Source organism: Phyllosticta capitalensis (assembly GCF_038381095.1).
Source record: "Phyllosticta capitalensis strain CBS 128856 chromosome Unknown BKA78scaffold_4, whole genome shotgun sequence".
Classification (NCBI taxonomy): domain Eukaryota; kingdom Fungi; phylum Ascomycota; class Dothideomycetes; order Botryosphaeriales; family Phyllostictaceae; genus Phyllosticta; species Phyllosticta capitalensis.
Genome location: NW_027117442.1, coordinates 1,209,835 through 1,226,924, shown reverse-complemented (window position 1 = coordinate 1,226,924; position 17,090 = coordinate 1,209,835). Strand labels below are relative to the sequence as shown.

At 55.6% G+C, this 17,090-nt stretch overlaps 5 protein-coding genes across 5 annotated transcripts; 3 read left to right on the top strand and 2 right to left on the bottom strand.

Moving 5' to 3' along the window:
• Nucleotides 1-533: 533 nt before the first annotated feature.
• BKA78DRAFT_249210 (uncharacterized protein) lies at nt 534-4,585 on the bottom strand (the record flags this gene model as incomplete). Its single annotated transcript, XM_066884456.1, has 2 exons — nt 534-1,054; nt 1,105-4,585. 2 exons carry the CDS (start codon nt 4,583-4,585, stop codon nt 534-536), a joined length of 4,002 nt encoding a protein of 1,333 aa, XP_066745369.1.
• Nucleotides 4,586-8,564: 3,979 nt separating this feature from the next.
• Nucleotides 8,565-11,107, top strand: BKA78DRAFT_311413 (ammonium transporter 1). The gene is made up of 5 exons (XM_066888212.1): nt 8,565-9,037; nt 9,094-9,158; nt 9,215-9,469; nt 9,523-10,197; nt 10,249-11,107. The coding sequence occupies exons 1-5, from the start codon at nt 8,930-8,932 to the stop codon at nt 10,634-10,636; spliced, it is 1,491 nt and encodes a 496-aa protein (XP_066745368.1). The 5' UTR covers nt 8,565-8,929; the 3' UTR covers nt 10,637-11,107.
• On the top strand, nt 11,090-13,065 carry BKA78DRAFT_115987 (uncharacterized protein). Its single transcript, XM_066882345.1, has 5 exons — nt 11,090-11,448; nt 11,595-11,777; nt 11,826-12,223; nt 12,276-12,372; nt 12,423-13,065. The coding sequence occupies exons 1-5, from the start codon at nt 11,248-11,250 to the stop codon at nt 12,828-12,830; spliced, it is 1,287 nt and encodes a 428-aa protein (XP_066745367.1). The 5' UTR covers nt 11,090-11,247; the 3' UTR covers nt 12,831-13,065.
• On the top strand, nt 13,066-13,984 carry BKA78DRAFT_115988 (uncharacterized protein). Its single transcript, XM_066882346.1, has one exon. The coding sequence runs from the start codon at nt 13,301-13,303 to the stop codon at nt 13,877-13,879; it is 579 nt and encodes a 192-aa protein (XP_066745366.1). The 5' UTR covers nt 13,066-13,300; the 3' UTR covers nt 13,880-13,984.
• Nucleotides 13,985-14,356: 372 nt separating this feature from the next.
• BKA78DRAFT_115990 (uncharacterized protein) lies at nt 14,357-16,327 on the bottom strand. The gene has a single exon (XM_066882347.1). The coding sequence runs from the start codon at nt 16,210-16,212 to the stop codon at nt 14,386-14,388; it is 1,827 nt and encodes a 608-aa protein (XP_066745365.1). The 5' UTR covers nt 16,213-16,327; the 3' UTR covers nt 14,357-14,385.
• Nucleotides 16,328-17,090: the final 763 nt, after the last annotated feature.

The following is a 17,090-nucleotide window of genomic DNA, read 5'->3' as shown; positions in this document are numbered from 1 at the left end:
CGCGCCTCCGGGATCGCATCGCTCCAGTTCCTACTGGCTGACGACGCTTCTCTGCGGGTAGACTCGGTCTCGGCAGGGCATTTTATCGAAGCTTGTATCCAAAACAATCACTAAGGCCTCACTTGGAGATAACAGCCTTCAAAAAGTCGTCTCACCACGTCCTCATGGATTTGATCCAAATCTGACTAGGAAAAGAGGCAAACGCTGTGTAGTCGCGCGGGTCAAAAATATGTATATGCCCAACAGCCCAAAGTACTCCTCGCTGATGCTAAAGAAAAAAAACCAGTTTTGCTTTGCAAAAAAGGGAAAAATAAGAAACTGCTCCTCTTAAGAGACCCATCCCCTGTTTGCTTGTGATTAGAGAATCCATCATACACGGCAACTTGCCCCAATACACACGCTGGATACAAAACGACGACTTGTCTGACTGCAAGGAGCTCGCACTAATCGAGCAGGGGGAGCACAAAGTCGGAGGTAAAAACAGACAAAGTAGAGACAAACTGCGAGAAAAGCGCTTGGAGTAGCGCCGTATCTCAGCGACCAAAGTGCCCGCTGGCTGAGGAACCCTCGCTACTTGGCGTCTGCGGCGTCTGAGGTTCGAGCGACAGCTGAGAGCGCAGAATCATAATCCACTCATGCTGAAGCAATTCGGCCGCCGTGGCTCGCTTACTCGGATCCCGCTCGAAGCAAGCCTTGAGGAAATCGATACCTTGCTCGCTGAGCTGGTCGCGCGACGGAAGCTGCGGCGGATTGCCCTGGGCAATGTTGTACATGATGGCCCATTCGTTGTCGAGCGAGGCCCAGGGCCGGCGACCTGTAGCCATTTCGAGAATAACACAGCCGAGAGACCAAATGTCAACAGCGCCATGACGACCCTTGTTTTCACCCTTGATGACTTCTGGTGACATGTACATGGGGGTACCGGTCATGGACTTTTGACGGCCTTGACGTGTTGAGGCATGTTCGGCGGCGAGAGTCTTGCCTTGCTTTGCAATGATTTTGGCGGCACCAAAGTCGACGAACTTGATGACACCGTTGTGGTCAAGGAGAATGTCTGGGACAGTCAGTATGAAATCATGTCGCTCAGTTCGGGGCAACACTTACTCTCTGGCTTAATGTCTCTGTGCACAACGCTGCTGTCGTGAAGGTAGGCGAGACCTTCCAGCATCTGCAGCGCGTACACTTGAATGACCGTCTCGTCCTCAATACGGCCATGCTCAAGGAGACCAGCCAGTGAACCGCCAGAGCAATACTCCATAAAGATGTAGACCTTGTCCCGGTGGGGCTCGATGCCGTAGTATGACACGATATTCGGATGGTCGAGCATCTGCAAGACGCCCATCTCATCACGAATCTGCGATACAATGGTAGGGATAAGTTGCGGGTCCTGCAAGCGGATTTCCTTGACCGCCATCAGGTGGTTCGAGTCGAGGTTGATGGCTGCATACACTGAGCCGAAAGTACCGCCACCGATGAACTGGCCCTGCTGCCATCTAAGCGTGACATTGGTTGCAGACGACGACAGGTAGGTCAGGGCACGGTCAGCCTCGTTAGAGTCCTCCAGGACACGTCCGAGGGCCTGTCTTTCGGCCTCCTTTTGCTTGCGAATCTCCTCAATCTCTGCCAATTGATCGAGCCACTGCTCTCGGACAAGCGCTGCTGATTCTTCGTCATTCCTCAATCGACTGACATCCAGCTGCTTCTTGCCCAGCATCGCGTCGATGCGTTGCTTTTCAGCCTGTGCTGCCATGGTTGAACGGGCACCCATAATGTCAAAGTGCGAGATGAGCAGGGACATGCATCCAGCAACCTTGGCCCTGAGTTTTGCGTATTCCTCCTCATTCAAAGACAAGATATTCTGACCTCTCGTCATCATCATGGCAAATTCCAGTGCAACGACTGCCCATCTGAATGTCTTCCTGTCGGATGCGATGCAATCGTCGCAAATGAAGCTGACCCAATCAAGCGCCAGCCTTGTAAGCTTGAGATTGTTCAACGCGCGGCGATTGAAGTCCATGTAGTAGACCGAACGCTGTCCAAATTCGGTGGCAAAAGCGAAGCACGTCTGGATCAGTTCCTGGCATTCCAGGCCAAGCGTCTGCCTTCTGATGATTTCGACGCTGTCCATGATGGTGTTGGAGAGCTTGTATGCGACCTTCTTGATGCGCTGGAGCTCCAAGTTGACCCGCGGAAGATTCGCTCTCTGATCCACGAGCTTGGTCAAGTCAATGTTGGTGGATTGAATAAAGGCGGCGTTGGCGTTAGCAAGACGCGCCTGAGCGCCATCGGCAATCAAGCGCATACGACCAGTCTTGATGTCGAGGTGCGGTTGGCGTGCTTGAGTATGCATGCGCGGCCCGTGCCACAACAAGGCTTCCTCAGGCTTGAGGACCAGTAGATAAGGGTTTGTCGGATCATCCGTGACTTCATCAGTATGATAGCAGGTACCGAGCAACGACTGAATGTCTTGTGCGCGATCCATCAAGACGGGCGAGGCGATAAAGAAAAGGCCTTTGTTTTCCGTCGAAGGCAGGGTTTCCACCAGAAAGTGTCCGCTCATTTCCAGAGCGGTGTAGAGGTCCTGGAGAGACTCGCGGTCGACGTTGATGTTGTACTCGGTCGAGTTTTCGAAACGCGTCGTCAGAATTCTTGAGAAACGAAACAATTTACGCTGCCGAACACGGACAGAGTCCAAGATCGTCTTGTAGCGTTTGTCCATTTCCGCACCAGCGACTTCTTCGGGCCGCCGTTGCAACTCTTTTTCAAAGTGAGCTGTAAGGCGCGACAAAGACTTTTGGGTCAGGTAGCTGAATTGCTCAGCAACCTCCACATCACCGCCCTCCAAGTGCTTTCCCAAGGATTTGGAAAACTCCCATTCCTGCTCCAGAATTTCCGCCTCCTTGAACGTATTCTTGTTTGCAGAAAGCTTCCAGTTCAACATTCTGAAGTAAAACTTGAGCGCGTCGAGCACGACAGCATCAAAATTCTCCTCGATACAAGGCGGAGGATCCCAGCCTTGCTCAGGTTGAGAGACAACCGTGTAGGCCTCCTTGATCTTGATGGCAAGATTGAGCAAGATCTGGAACTGGGAGATCATTTGCTCTGCCATCATGACGCCCTGCTGGGCCGGGTCTTTCATTCTCTTAGCATAAGACAACCGCATTCGGATAATTTCTTGGACGAGTCGTGAAGGGAAGTTGATCAAGGTAAGAAGCTCCTCGACATACGGCGGGAGATGTCGGTCAATGAAAGCGTTGGCGTTTGCTATCAGGGTAGCCTTTGCCTTGTTGATGACTTGGTTTAATCCAACCAGGAGGCTGTTGTCGCTTTGCAGTGACTTCAATCCATCCTCTTTCAAGATACGGTCGATGAAGGACGAGTCGTCGGTCAAATGGCTATCCCTCTCCGAACGGTCCCGTCTCTTGGAGAAATCCAGCTCGTCATTGCCGACCCAGCTCCTCAAAATCGACAACTCGGTGTTGATTAGCTTGGTCGTATTGTGCCAGGCAATGACCGCGTCGCAGCTCTCGCGAAAGGGCGCCGACGCAGCTCGGGGCTGTGCCTGTTCTAGAGCCTGCCATGTGGGATACAAGCTTGAAATCTTTCCAATCTTCTTGACCACATCCTCAACCTGCTCCTGAGCTGTCAAGCCAACTTCGGCCTCGCCTTTAATCTCAAAAGCAATGATCCCTTCGATCGTGCTCTTTGCCTTTGAGCGGCCGTCGTCGATAAGACGTCGCTGCGCTTGTAGGGTTCTTCCACAAGTCTTGGCTCGTATGCCCATCCATATCTCGGCCTTGATTGTATTGTCGCCTTGAGATTCGCTACCGCCTATCAGCCGCTTCTTCTCTTGTTTGACCACGTCTCCCGTCAAGACGCTCGCGAGCATAGAGTGCCATTCCAGTCTTTCTCGATTCTCTGGTCTCTTGAGTTCTTCCATTGAGGGTTCCAAATCATCATTCCCGTAGTATAGCAGGGTCTCATTCTCGTATGGATCGTTGTCGAGGTAGTCGGTGGTCGAGGGCGACTCGTCATCCGTGTCTGAGTCTTCGGTACTGTACCCAAGGCTCGGAGTGCGTAGATCAGGGTTGAAAAAATCGTCGTCTGGAGCGTCTTGCCGTATCCGCTCCACGTATGCTCTTTCCTGCGCTCGGTATTCGGCGTTCGGATTACGGCGCGAGCGGTTCGTCGAAGTCGCCCGGTGGCGATTCGAGTTGTTACTGCCTAGCGAATACTGCTGTGGCCGCCGCTGGGGAGCGTAGGCGTTGGAGGGAGTCCTTACGGCGGAGGGCCGAGGAGGCCTCGAGCTGCTCATGGCTGTGGCCTGGGTCGGTACGGGTTCGTAGATGCCGTTGGGAGGACCGCCGCTTGCTCCGCGTGAACGTGGAGCGTAGACATAGTTTGCAGCGCTGGCCATGGGCGGCACATCGTCGAGCGGCGTCGAGGCGATGGCCGGGGCAAATTGATACTGGCCTTCGGTATCGTCGTCGGAGCCATTGCGCTCCCCCGTTGCGCGCTCTGGGTCCGACTCGCCCGAGGAGGCAGAGCCGGACGAGTCGTTGCGCGGCATGTCTGGCGTATCCATGGGGAGCTCAGAGTGGATGAGGCTGTCCATGTGCTGCTGGGCAGGAGCCTGCTCAAGCAGCTCAGTGAAGCGGACGCCGCGAGGTGTTGATGGGCTCGACTCGGGCTGATTGGTGGTGGCCATAGTCTTTGAAAGCGCAAGGGATCGTCGGCCTCGAGCTTGGGGCCCGCAACGCGGGAACGGGCTAGGCTCTGTGTGTGGCGGTGCGGGAAGACAGTCGCGGCTCAAACATGAGGGACAAAGAAGCGCGACGGGCTGCGGGCAGAGAGGGAGTAGTCGATGGTGCTGACAAGGGACATGGCATTCTTCAGAAATGCCATCGGATTTTTAGGTCATTTCGCCTGGCATATGGTCCTTCCTTTCCACTCTTGGTCTGCACGCTCGCTCCACGTGAAGTAGGAAGCGATCCCCAGCGCAATTGTCGATTCCCAAAGAGGTTCGTCTGCTCCTAAGCAAGCCGGACCATGTACCTACGCCCTCTCACAAGGCCTGGCCAGGCCAGCCCTCGACAAAGGTTTTGCTTGGTCGCAGCGCTCCTGCTCGCGGCGACACAGCTCAAACAGCTGACCAACGACGCGTCTTTTTTCGCTGACACAAGCCATCACCGCGACCTTGGGTGACGAAAGAAATTCAACCTGCACTTGGCTCCAAGGTCGCACGCTCAGACGCGAGCGCCTGAATGCTCCTTATAACTGTCCATCAAGAGAGAAAATTCTCTCGGTCTTGAAGGCACCAGGATCTTGAACACTCCACGGCTCCACGCCGACAAAAGGTCTCGGGGCAATTTCTTTCGTCACCCACTGCGGCCGTAGGTCGAATGACCTGCAACCTTGGTCTTCTGTTTTCGCCGTCCTACCTCAGATTCTGCAGCCATGCGACGGCACCTCCGACCCTGATCAGCCTGCTTGTTTGGTTGACATCAAAGCCAACGCCCATCTAGCGTGCTGTCAGGCCGATTGCGAAACTCGGGGCACCTAGCCTCCCATCGTCTTTGTTCATGTCCCAGGCACGTCTCTGCTGGCATTAGCGTAGCTTTTGGCCGTGTTTTTGCCTTGGAGCCGTAGTCTCAAGAGAAGAAATTTGAAAAATCTCAGCAGTTTCAAAATTTCGTCCTCATCGTCGCAATCCACAAGAGCGCAAGAAGGCATGTATGCGAGGAGCTGCTCTGTCGACAAAGTGGTGTTTTTCTTGTCCAATTGGCTGCTTATCCAAAATGACCCTGCAGACTAGCCGCGAAAACCACAGCCAACCATGATCACCTTGTAGGCACTTTGCAAGAGGATTCGACACACGAGATCACTGGCCGCATGTCACAGGATGTCATTCAGCGGTTGGCTACCAAAATATTGCAAGAAACCCACGTTTTTCTATCGTGATTGGCAAACGTTGCTCTTTCAGGAGATGAGGGTTGTGAAAAAGAGAGTACTGCAGACGGACACCACCACGTGTGGGAAGAAAGGGCTGAGACACGAATGATGCGCATAACAGCTGTAGAGAGGAAAGGAAAACCCGGGTAGGCTTGCAAAGGATGGACCTGGCAAGTCAGCGTTTAGCTTAAGAGCCGCACACAGCTCGCGGAAGCAAGTGTTCTGCAGAACGGTGGCAACGACAATTTTTCTCGAACGAAGAGCGGTCTGGACTGCGAGGGAGGAGAGCATACCGGCCATGTCTTTGACTACTGGCAGACGTACATACATACGGAGCACACTCGTGCAGACGCCGTGTCGAAACAGCGTGACCGCGTTGCAGGATGCAGGTCCCGTGCCAAAACCACAGCCTGTATACGGTACCACCGTCTCAGCTGAAAAACAAAGAACCGCAACACAACTAGTCTGACAGCGGCAACAGGAATAACTTGGGACGCACAAAGTCTGACCGACGAGGTGAGACTGAGAGAGAGAGAAATTCCAACCGAGGGGCCGCTGTTGTTCAACCAACTCACTGCGTTATACCCACCATGCACAACATCAATAGCCAAAGAGACTGGCAAGCTCGCCACCCCATCCGACTTCGGGGACAGCGAGAGCATGGCGGTTTGCGAGGTAAGGATTTTTTCCGAGTGGCTGTCCAGACGGCGGGTCGAGCTAAAGAGACGGACCAAACGGGGAACTAGGAGGTTGGCAGACGATGCCGGCACAACGGTTCGCTGTGGGCCACCGGCAGTCTTGTCTCAAAACATGTTGAAGGGGCTTGTTGTGCTGGTAGGGAGTTGCAGACATGTTACCAGATGGAGCTACACTCATGTTGCACGGCAGTAGCCCCTGCGGACAGTGTCTTGCAGACGACTGACCGCTTCGACGAAACAGACGCAGAATAGTGGGGTGTCGACATGTCGTGTCCGTCAAAGGACTTGAGGGGGTTAGCCTCTGGAACAGGCCAGATGTCGGATCGAGAACTTCGGGGCGTCGTGGAAGGCGGATGGCGGACAGAGTTCTACGAACGCTTCTCCCGCGCGGAGCTCGTGAGGGACAGCTTGGCGTGCGTCGGGCCTCGTGAGAATCATCCCATGGCAGCCAGGATTGAGTTTAGTCGAGGTGTTCAGGATCTCGTGGGGGCAGAATATCGAAGGCAGCAACTGGCTGTGCCGCTATCGACGAAGGATGCGATATAATATCCAAACCCAACCGGCCGAAAAGCGATTGGACGAGTGGAAGAAACCAGTGTGGCAGCAGACGTGGAGGCGGAAGGAACATACACGGTCCATGACGGAGGATGAACGCAAAGAAGAAGCTCAAGACAGATGTGTGGTTGGTCTATTGGCTTACCTGACATGTTCGACGAGACGGGCTGAGGTCTCACCAATCATAGGAGGAAGAGTTATCTGTTGCACTGCTCGCTTACTCGGTTCAGGTACATCCAAATACATGAAGCGAATTCGAAAGGCGCGTCGCGGCGAAGGATTTCGAGGAGCACATGGCGTAATGCAGCGAAGAGGAGGAAGAAGACGGACTCGAGATTGCCAGTGGCATGCAGGGGTACGTACAGGACAAGGCGGAGACGGCGGCGGACGGAGCGTCGTTGAAGTGCAGAAGCGCCGATGATGTACCTTGCGAGTAATCGCGGTCTGCTGCTGTGTGAGGCGTGCAAAGGATACACAGGGATGTCTGCACCTTTGGGCAGCGGCCAAGGGAGTAAGGAACATGGACAAAGGGGACGAGCTGAGCCTGAGGGTCAAGACACGCGGGTGGTGGGTCTGGCCTGATCCCCATGATCGTCGCCGTCTGGTGAGGGTTCCGGATGGGCTCGCGCTCAATTGATAGTCAATATTCAAAGAGTTGAAAACATTTTGTAAATGGTCGACGATGGCGCAATGCAAGGACGGGCGTACCCATCACATACACGCGGCCTAGAAGCAGTGCAGCGGTCAAGCGCTGGCGGCACGTTTGCAGACACAGCTGCGCCGACGCCAACATGGTCAGCTCGGCAAGCCGATGGAGCTGTGCGACGGGTTGATGAGCATCGAGCAAACGTGCAGAGTGCAAACCTCGAGCAGCAAGCACAACGTGACGTTGAGTATCAACAAGACGATGTGAGGGTTGTAAATGATTGCCGGTGTAGTTCTTGGACAAGCAGCCAAACAGCACCCGCAGGATTGGTACTGGAGGCGGGCTCCGGCAGGGTCGCACCGATTGATCAGGGCCGGCGCTCCCGCTGGCTCCGGCTTTGGCACTGAGGATGACCGCACTCATGGTGGAGAGGACACGGCATTTTTTCCAGGCACATGGACGAAGCGTGGGTCTAAGGCATTGAGACGGAGCTCGTCACAGTCGACTGCGAAGAAGACGAGACGATGGCGGTCGAGGGACGAGAAAGCAAAATTGGGTGATTTCCTTATCTGTGGCGCGTCCCCAGGACGCCCGGCCGGGGTGCCAGGGTGTCAGGGCTCACCCAACGCCCGCGGCTTAGCGCGACTTGGAATGCCTTCTCTCTGGTGGAGGGAAATCAATCTCACAGGGAGCAGATGCAGCAGAACCCGGGCCCTGGCAGTGTGCGCTGCATTTAAAATAGTCCGTGGCCGTTAACACTTCTCCACTCCCTCTTGGCCCCCGCCTGCCCTGTCGCTGGTCTTCGCTTAGCTGTGGTTCCTTCCTGCTCCATCCATCCACCTACCTCAGGCGGTGCCAGCCGCACTATCCCGCTTTCTGCCCACCCACACAAAGACATATCCTCTTCGTCCACCCACCCTCTCCACCTGCGTCTCTTCTTTGCCTCGCTTTGTTCTTGTGCACCGCACTCTGCGCCTATCTCTGCGACCCGCCTTTGTTCCCTTGACCCGCCGACTTTTATCTTGGTGAACACCCTCCTCGCCGTCTTCTGGTGATTCACCTGTTCACCATCACCACCATGTCTGCGACTACAGGGCTGCCATACGTGCCGCTCCAGGCCTTTCCGACGAATGCGCCTGCGACCGGCGGCGACAGTCTGACCGAGGACCTCAATGTCTACTACAAGGTGAATGATCTGACGCTTTTGTCGCCGTATTATCTGGACTGACCGTGATCAAACAGTCGGGAGACATTTCCTGGATCATCACCTCTACGGCCCTCGTCTTGCTCATGATTCCCGGCGTGGGGTATGGCAATCCCTCAAGAGCTTTTCTCGATTGAGCTCGGGCTAACCGCGTGGTAGTTTCTTCTACTCTGGCCTTGCTCGTCGCAAGTCTGCCCTCTCGCTAATCTGGCTCTCCATCATGGCCACCGCCGTCGTCTCCTTCCAATGGTTTTTCTGGGGCTACTCGCTGTCCTTCTCTCACTCGGCCGGCAAGTACATTGGCGACTTGACCAACTTCGGCTTCAAGGACGTCCTCGGTGCGCCGTCTGTCGCGGCCACTGCCGTCCCTGACCTGCTCTTCGCCATTTTCCAGGGCATGTTCGCCGCCATCACGTAAGTGTCTCAATCCTTTTCCAAAATGGTCTCGTCCTAATTGAACGTGTTAGCGTCGCTCTTGCTGTTGGTGCCGTCGCCGAACGTGGCCGCATGCTTCCTTGCGTCATCTACATGTTCGTCTGGTCCACCATCATCTACGACCCGATCGCTTGCTGGACCTGGAACCCCTCTGGCTGGGCCGCCACCATGGGAAGTATCGACTTTGCCGGCGGAACTCCTGTCCATATTGCCTCTGGCTGCGCAGCTCTTGCCTACTCGTACATGCTCGGAAAGCGTCGTGGCCACGGCACCCAGGAGCTCAACTACCGCCCGCACAACGTTACCCACATTGTCATCGGCACCGTCTTCCTCTGGGTTGGTTGGTTCGGATTCAACGCCGGTTCTGCTGGCGCTGCCAATCTGCGTGCAGTCATGGCTGCCGTCGTCACCAACCTCGCGGCTTGCGTTGGTGGCATCACCTGGTGCCTGATCGATTACCGTCTTGAGAAGAAGTGGTCCACCGTCGGTTTCTGCTCCGGCGTCATCGCTGGCCTCGTCGCCATTACTCCCGGTTCCGGTTTCGTTCCTGCTTGGGCCGCCGTCATCTTTGGTGTTGTTGGAGGCGCCTTCTGCAACTACGCCACGAAGCTCAAGTACTTCCTCCGCGCGGACGATGCGCTCGACATCTTCGCTGTTCACGGCGTTGGCGGTTTCGTTGGAAACATTCTGACTGCTTTCTTCGCCGCGTAAGTTGACCTGAATTTCCAAGCTCTTTCTCATGCTAATTTCGACGTCAGTGACTACATTGCGCATCTGGACGGCACGACCGAGATTGACGGCGGCTGGATCAACCACCACTGGGTCCAGCTTGGCTACCAGCTTGCTGACTCCATTGCCGGCGGAGCCTACTCATTCGGCGGAACATGCATCATCCTCGGCGTCTTGGGATTCCTTGGCAACTACTTTTCCATCTTCCGCCTCCGCGTTTCGGAAGAGGAGGAAGTCCTCGGCATCGATGACTGCGAGTTGGGAGAGTTTGCCTATGACTACGTCGAGGTCAGCCGCGAGGCCAAGGTTCCCGAGGACATCAGCGACACTGCCTCGCACCACTCCATCATGCGCAGCACCAGCCACGAGGGCCATGAGAAGACCAACGACTCGATGGGCTTTGAAAACTCTTCTTGAGTGGTAATGCCTGAAGATTGATTTCACGGCCTAGGAAAAATGGCCACGCCGGAGTTTAAGCTGCTGGGAATGTGTAGATATGAGTTGAAAAGGCCCTCACCCACGCGGCGGTCATGGTGCGCGATACCCCTTGTAATTACCCATCTGCTCCTCTCCACGTTCGCTCAGCCTGGGCAAGCTGTGATGGTGCGGGCGGGAAAGATCATGATGGGATTGGCTACGGTTCTCCTTGGATTCCTCGTTCGGATAGCAAAATTTCCTTTTCCTTTAAAATGCTTGGACTTGAATGAGATGTCGTTGCTCGCTTCGTGCCGGTCCAGGTCCGCCTGCCACGTGTGTTGTCCGGGAAGGATGTGGGGTTTTGGTTTCGGCTGCCAAGGCTGCCAACCAGAATTTTGTATCGATAAGATTGCCAAGACTCGCCAACGTGACGTACCTTGAGCTCCGCAGCAGGCAGCTCCAAATCGTTTTCCATTCCTCGAAACCTCCTCCATTCTGCCCGTTTGCGAGAGACCGACCTTCCACCCCGCAGTAACCTACCAACCAGCATACTACTCGAACGATTCCCATACTCTCCGGCGAACAAGGGCCTTGCGCCAAAGCCAGCCACAATGCCTGCGCCGGGACTCCAAGACCTAGGCGCAAAATCCGACGAGCACGCCGTGCAACAAACCTCGTTCCCTCAGACCCAGGAAGAGATTGACAACGACCCGCGCGTGTCATGGTCAATCTCTGGCAACAAATACATTCTCGAGGAAGAAAATGGCGCGGAATGGGCGTACGACCCCGAGCTTCATAGATGGATCCCATCGGTAGGCTGAAGCCCTTCTCCCTCGTCGCAAACCGTGAAGCAAATCCATGGCGCTGGCTTCTGGCTTTTTATTTGGCGAATATTCTCCGACAAAGCGTCTATGTCTCGAGGCTCCCGTATTGACTGGTTCCGATCGTGTGCAAACAGCTTGACGAGGACGATCTTGCCAGGCAAGGTGAAGCTTATGCGGTCCCCGGCGTCGACCAGCACGACACTGCCGGCGATTTCGACGACTTTGAAAAGCACTTGACACCGGACTCCGCCGACGCGGACAAGAAGACAAAAGAGAAGCGCCCAAAGAGGAAGCGCGAAAAGGAACAGAAGCCCCCCGTAGGTTGTCCACCTCATGCGTCGTGGTCATTTGGCTGAACCTACAAGGCCCAAAACACTGCCGTGTACGCGACCTCGATTCCTCTCGATGCGACTGCCGAAGAAATTGGAGAAGTCTTTTCGAAATATGGCATGATCGCCGAGGCCCTCGAAGACGGCAAGAAGCGCGTCAAGCTCTACACGGACGAAAAGGGCAACTTCAAGGGCGACGCCCTCATCATATACTACCGTCCCGAATCTGTGGATCTGGCAATCTCCATGCTGGACGACAGCGAGTTCAGATTTGGAGCCAAGGGCCCACAAGGCAACATGCGGGTCCAGGTGGCAGACTCGTCTTACAAAAAGCAAAAGGAGGAGGATAAGAAGCAAAACTTTGAAAGTCGCACTCATTACGACCGCGAAAAGTTTGCGAAAAAGTTGAAGCGCCACAAGGAGAGGATGGAAAAGTACGTGGCGCGACCAGCAATCTTGGGTGCGGTCATGCTGACATGGGGACAGGAGGATTGGCGAATGGAGCAGCGAGGAAGAAGAGGAGCGCACACGCTGGGAAAAGAATGTGGTGTTGAAGCACATGTTTACCTTGGAGGAGCTGGAGGTACGAATCTCACCCACTCCCACAGGCCCATCGACTAAGTTTCGCTGCAGCAAGACAAGGAGGCCTTTGACGAGATCCACGAGGACATCCAGGAAGAGGCATCAAAGTACGGCGAGGTGACCAAGGTCAAAATCTGCGACAAGGAGCCGGAAGGAGTCGTCATTGTGCAGTTCAACGACTTTGACGCGGCCGAACGCTGTGCCGCAGCCTTCAACGGCCGCGCCTTTGACGGCCGCACAGTAGTTGCGTACATTGCGCAGCAACGGCAGAACTTCAAAGCCAAGAGCTTGGAAGAGCGCACAGGCAAGTCTGAGGAGGCCCGCATCAACGAATTCACGGCCAAGCTGGAGAAGGGCGAGCTTGCGAAGAAAATTGACGGCGGTGAGCTTCCCCCTCTGTCATCCGAAGCCGCGGAGGGGGAGGCATCCAAGGGGACTGCTGGTGCCTTGGCCCCCTGAGCATACCGCTCGCGGCTTTGAGATTGGAATCCAGGCATTGTACGCCAGCACCCTTGCAACAAGAGAAACCTCGCGGCCTCGTCCAAGGGCATCATCTCCCCAAGCGGCACCTTGGCCATGGTGGAAAGCCGCCGTCAGCATGAAGCGAAAAGCTCGTCATTGGGATCAGGAAACGGAAACCTCAAGCTAAGTTTCTGAGTTGGGTACGCAGACGGACGACCGGGCCGATACCATAGGAGATGACCATCGCTGGAGATGACAGAGGAATCAAATCAACTCGAAATTGAAAGCTTGAAGCTATCCCAGTTGCGTATTCCGCACCGTGACGTGGCGGCGGCGAGACGAGCTGCCCGAAAAGTCCCCTCGAGAGTCCCTGGCTACATACATCTATTTTGCTATCTCCATGTGTCTGACACAACTCCGTCTTCCAGCGTTGAGGACTCTTTACTCTCCTCCACCTCCCTCCTTTAATGATCAAAGTTCCCAAATTATCCCCCCCACACCCCGCCTTGTACACGACGACTGCAACCACCTACATAGCCACGCAGTCGAACATTTCTTTTGCTATGCGCCCACCCTTAAGGTATGCAACAAACCAACCACCCCTCCCGTCCTGCCAGCACATCCATTCATCCATTCGTCCGCACGCCCACGCCCCGACCCTCCCTCCCGCGCCGCCACGACGATCAATCAGTCCGCCAGTCGTCCCGCCTTCCTCCCGTGCACCGTGCAAAAGCAAACACGCATCAAAGATTGACCCCATTCGAGTAGACGGGCGGCCACTTGTTGTTGGGCAAGGCATTTGCGACAGCCATCATTGTCCCAACCATACGCACGCTCGAATCCAACCACGAAAGAAAAAAAAAAAAAAAAATTCATCTCACCTAACGTCCATTCCCGCTGGGCAGGCAGGCACGCACGCACGCACTTGCTTGCTTTGGACGCTTCCCTGTCTGTTGTCTTTCCCGTCTGTCTGTCTGCTCGTCGTCGTCGCATGGGGGGATCGATCCGGTTGCTTCTTTCTCGCGGGTGGCTGCAGAAGAGATTGATGGTGTGTGGCTTGGCTTCCTAGGTGCGCTCTCCTTCCTGTGTACGTACAAGTGCTGCGGCTGGGAGAGCACCAAGAAGGCGGATATATGTCCCTTCCTTGTCCCTCTTCCATGTCTTTGGCTTGTGCCTGAGGTGAGTGGTTGCCCGGTGATGAAGGAAGAAGCACCACCAGTCACGATTGATGGTAGGCGGCGCAAGAAAAGGCCACAATGGAAAGGCGGCGCATCCATCCTCCTAGATTTGAATGCCATCGAGTTGGTTTCAAATTCTCAAGACAGGTAGGCTCGTCGAAGTCTTGGGTATTGAAACAATCTTCTTTTTCTTCTCTAGCCATGCAAATCTTTCGGAAATCCAATGCAAGTCGGTGGTTGCCATGCTCAAGAAAAGCCCAACAAGAACAAAACCCCAAACAAATCCTTCAAACGCCAATGCTAAATGCTACGTAGATGCAAACATATCAATCAAATTTTTCAACCTCCTCTGTCCCACTTTCCTACCAATGCACTCAACACAACGCCGTGCCAATCAAGGCACCAATGCTCGCGCCCGCACCCCTATCCCTCCCACGCCGGAGCCAGTCGCCGCTGATGGTGCGCCGACGCGTCTTCCTCTCGCCCTGTCCGTGCCCTTCGGCGCTCAGTCTGCTCGGGTCCTGCTGCTGCTGCTTGTCTGCCTCGCTCTGGTTCTCCTTCTTGTCCGTGGCGGCACTGCTGCCATTGGCCGTCGTCTCCGCTTCTGTCGTTGCCGGCAAGTCGGTTACGCTCGCGTTGCTGCCGCCAGCGTAGTACCGCTCCACGCCCGAAGGCACGACCGAGCTGCGCGACGCCGAGCGGGAGCGCGCACGCGCCTGCGCCCACTCGCGAGCGGCCTCTTGCTCGGACAGACGGTGCGCGTCGAAGGAGCTGAGGCGCTTGCCGTGCTTGCTCTTGTTGGGCTGGCTGCTGCTGCTGCTGCCGTTGCTGTTGACCGAGGGGGTGGAAGCGGATGACGAGGAAGAGGACGAGTTGCCGCTCCCGTTGCTGGCCGTGCTGTCGCGGCCGGTGCTGCGGCTGCGGCTGTGGTGGTGCGAGTGGCTGGCTGTTGCCGGGGCGGGCGCGAGTTGCTGGAGCGGGTTGAGGTGGAGTTGGATGTGGAGGGGGTTGGAGAGGGTGCGGCGGCGCGTGGACACGGTGCTCGCCGTGGATAGTCTCTTTGATGCCGTGCTGTTGCTGCCGTCGTGTACTGCGGCAGGGACGGGCAGGGCGACCGTGGAGCGGTTGCCAGCGTTCCCTGGGCGCAGCGAGGGCGGGAGGTGCGAAAGTGAGTGCATGTTGGTGCTGCCCGTCGTCGGTGGAGTTGGAGGAGATGCTGCCGTGGTGTTGACGGAGCAAGACGAAGAAGGGCGAGAAGAGAATGAGGGCGTAATTGGCGGAGTTGGGAGGGCTGCTGACGACCCTCTGAACGGCTCATACGCTTTCACCCCGTCCTCGGGCTTCTTGTTTTGTTGCTCGTCACTCCTTTCGACGATCGGGGTGTGAGGCTGGATGCAGATGGAAGGAGGGAGCGGAGGAGGGAGCGATGAAGTCATGACTTTCTGCGACGTCGACGCCGAACGAGTGCTTGGTCTCGAATCTGTGCTGGAGTTGGGTCCCGAGGAAGGAGTGGTGGCTGTGCCCGAGGAGGTGGTGATGCTGTGCAGACTTCCGTGCTTGCTGACCAGGGGGCTGGGTGGACTGGGTTGGCGTTCGATCTGGAGTGGGACGAGTCCAGTAGACCTGAGCTGGTGGTTTGACGTGAAACCAGGGTCGTTGTAGGTTATGTATGCTATGAGATTGTCCCCTGCGGATTGGGCGCGCCGGTGTGGGTCAGACATGACGGTCGTCGTGACGTTGCTGTCATCCACGTCCCTAAGAAGTGGCGTGAAGCTCTGGGTGCTTCCCTGCGCCGGGTTGGTGTTGACCTCTTGCGATACGGTTACCCTGCGAGCCCTCGGATTCTTGGACTGTTCGTTTTGAGCGGCTATGGCGAGTTCTGCTGGTGCTTGGGTTGTTCGCTCCCAAGCAAATGAGGGAAGGTTTGCGGTCGACATGGCCTTTTTGTGGGCTGATGTGTTTTGATACGGGCTATTCTTTTCAAAGTCGTTGCTCTTGGTTCTGCGGAGACCCCTCTTCTTGAGAACGAATCCAAAAACGGACATGAGGATGAGTGCGAGGGTGCCGAATATAACAGCGGTAACGATGATGATGATGTGGGTACTGGAGGCCGAAGAGCCGGAGGAGGATGTCGCGGAAGATGTCGTGGAAGATGATGTGGCGCTGCTTGTTGATGGAGACGTTGTGGTTTCCTGGGCCATAACCGAAATAAGAACACTTCCGGGGTACTGGGGGACCTAATGAACTAACAAATGAGATGAGTAGTACAGGGGTAGCCTTAAAGCCTCTGCATTGGTCCAAGCGGATGGTGGAGTAGTCTTAGGGAAGAGATGACATGGCAAAAGACGTGATGTCTGGCGCAGCTTTGTACGTGTGCAACCACACTCTTCAGAGTAAAAATAGCCGCATCTGTCGAAAAGGACCCCAAGTTTACATGACGATCTTTGACAGCGCGGAGGCAGACGTAGAGCCGCAGTGGACATTTGGTGTGGCGTGCGTCCAGCGGCCCCCACGAAAGGAACACCGCAGCAATCCTTTGGCGTGCAACGATTGGACCATGGTGACGAAAGTGGTAAATGGGTACAAACCTTTGAGAAAACAAGATGTGGTCCGAGTAATAGAAAGAAGCGCCATGGCGGCATCATCCCAAGGCGGGTTGCCTAATTCGGCTTCAGCCTTGCCATGATGTGCTTAGCTACCCTTCAAGCTCCGTTTCCAGTCAAACTTTGATATCGTCAACTTCGACCATTACAAGTGCTCTGGAGGAACAATGCCGGCATATCTTCCCCTGACACTCTGCAAGACTGATCGCTCCATCTCTTGCACCCTGGATGCTGCGCCCTAGGAGGGAGAGTACGTGTATACCAGGCGGTGGACCAAATTGCGGACAGCAGAGTGTCTGCGCGTAGGGAGGGTGAGTTGGTAGGAGCGTCGAGGTGGAGAGCAGGGGCTGTGCATCATCACTGCCTGTTTTGGAACGCGCGTGCTCGGATGGGTTCCGGCAGGATAGGGAAGACATGGAGCACGTTCCAAACCAACAGGCTGAATCTCTGTCCCAAGAATATTGGCGAACATCACC

Bases quoted from the DNA above. Each gene is read 5' to 3' on its own strand.
- BKA78DRAFT_311413 (XM_066888212.1), top strand. From the start codon at position 8,930: ATGTCTGCGACTACAGGGCTGCCATACGTGCCGCTCCAGGCCTTTCCG. The intron at 9,159-9,214 runs GTATGGCAATCC...ACCGCGTGGTAG, and splicing joins CTCATGATTCCCGGCGTGGG to TTTCTTCTACTCTGGCCTTG. The intron at 9,470-9,522 runs GTAAGTGTCTCA...TGAACGTGTTAG, and splicing joins GGCATGTTCGCCGCCATCAC to CGTCGCTCTTGCTGTTGGTG.
- BKA78DRAFT_115987 (XM_066882345.1), top strand. From the start codon at position 11,248: ATGCCTGCGCCGGGACTCCAAGACCTAGGCGCAAAATCCGACGAGCAC. The intron at 11,449-11,594 runs GTAGGCTGAAGC...GTGTGCAAACAG, and splicing joins TTCATAGATGGATCCCATCG to CTTGACGAGGACGATCTTGC. The intron at 12,224-12,275 runs GTACGTGGCGCG...ACATGGGGACAG, and splicing joins CACAAGGAGAGGATGGAAAA to GAGGATTGGCGAATGGAGCA.
- BKA78DRAFT_115988 (XM_066882346.1), top strand. From the start codon at position 13,301: ATGATCAAAGTTCCCAAATTATCCCCCCCACACCCCGCCTTGTACACG.
- BKA78DRAFT_115990 (XM_066882347.1), bottom strand. From the start codon at position 16,212: ATGGCCCAGGAAACCACAACGTCTCCATCAACAAGCAGCGCCACATCA.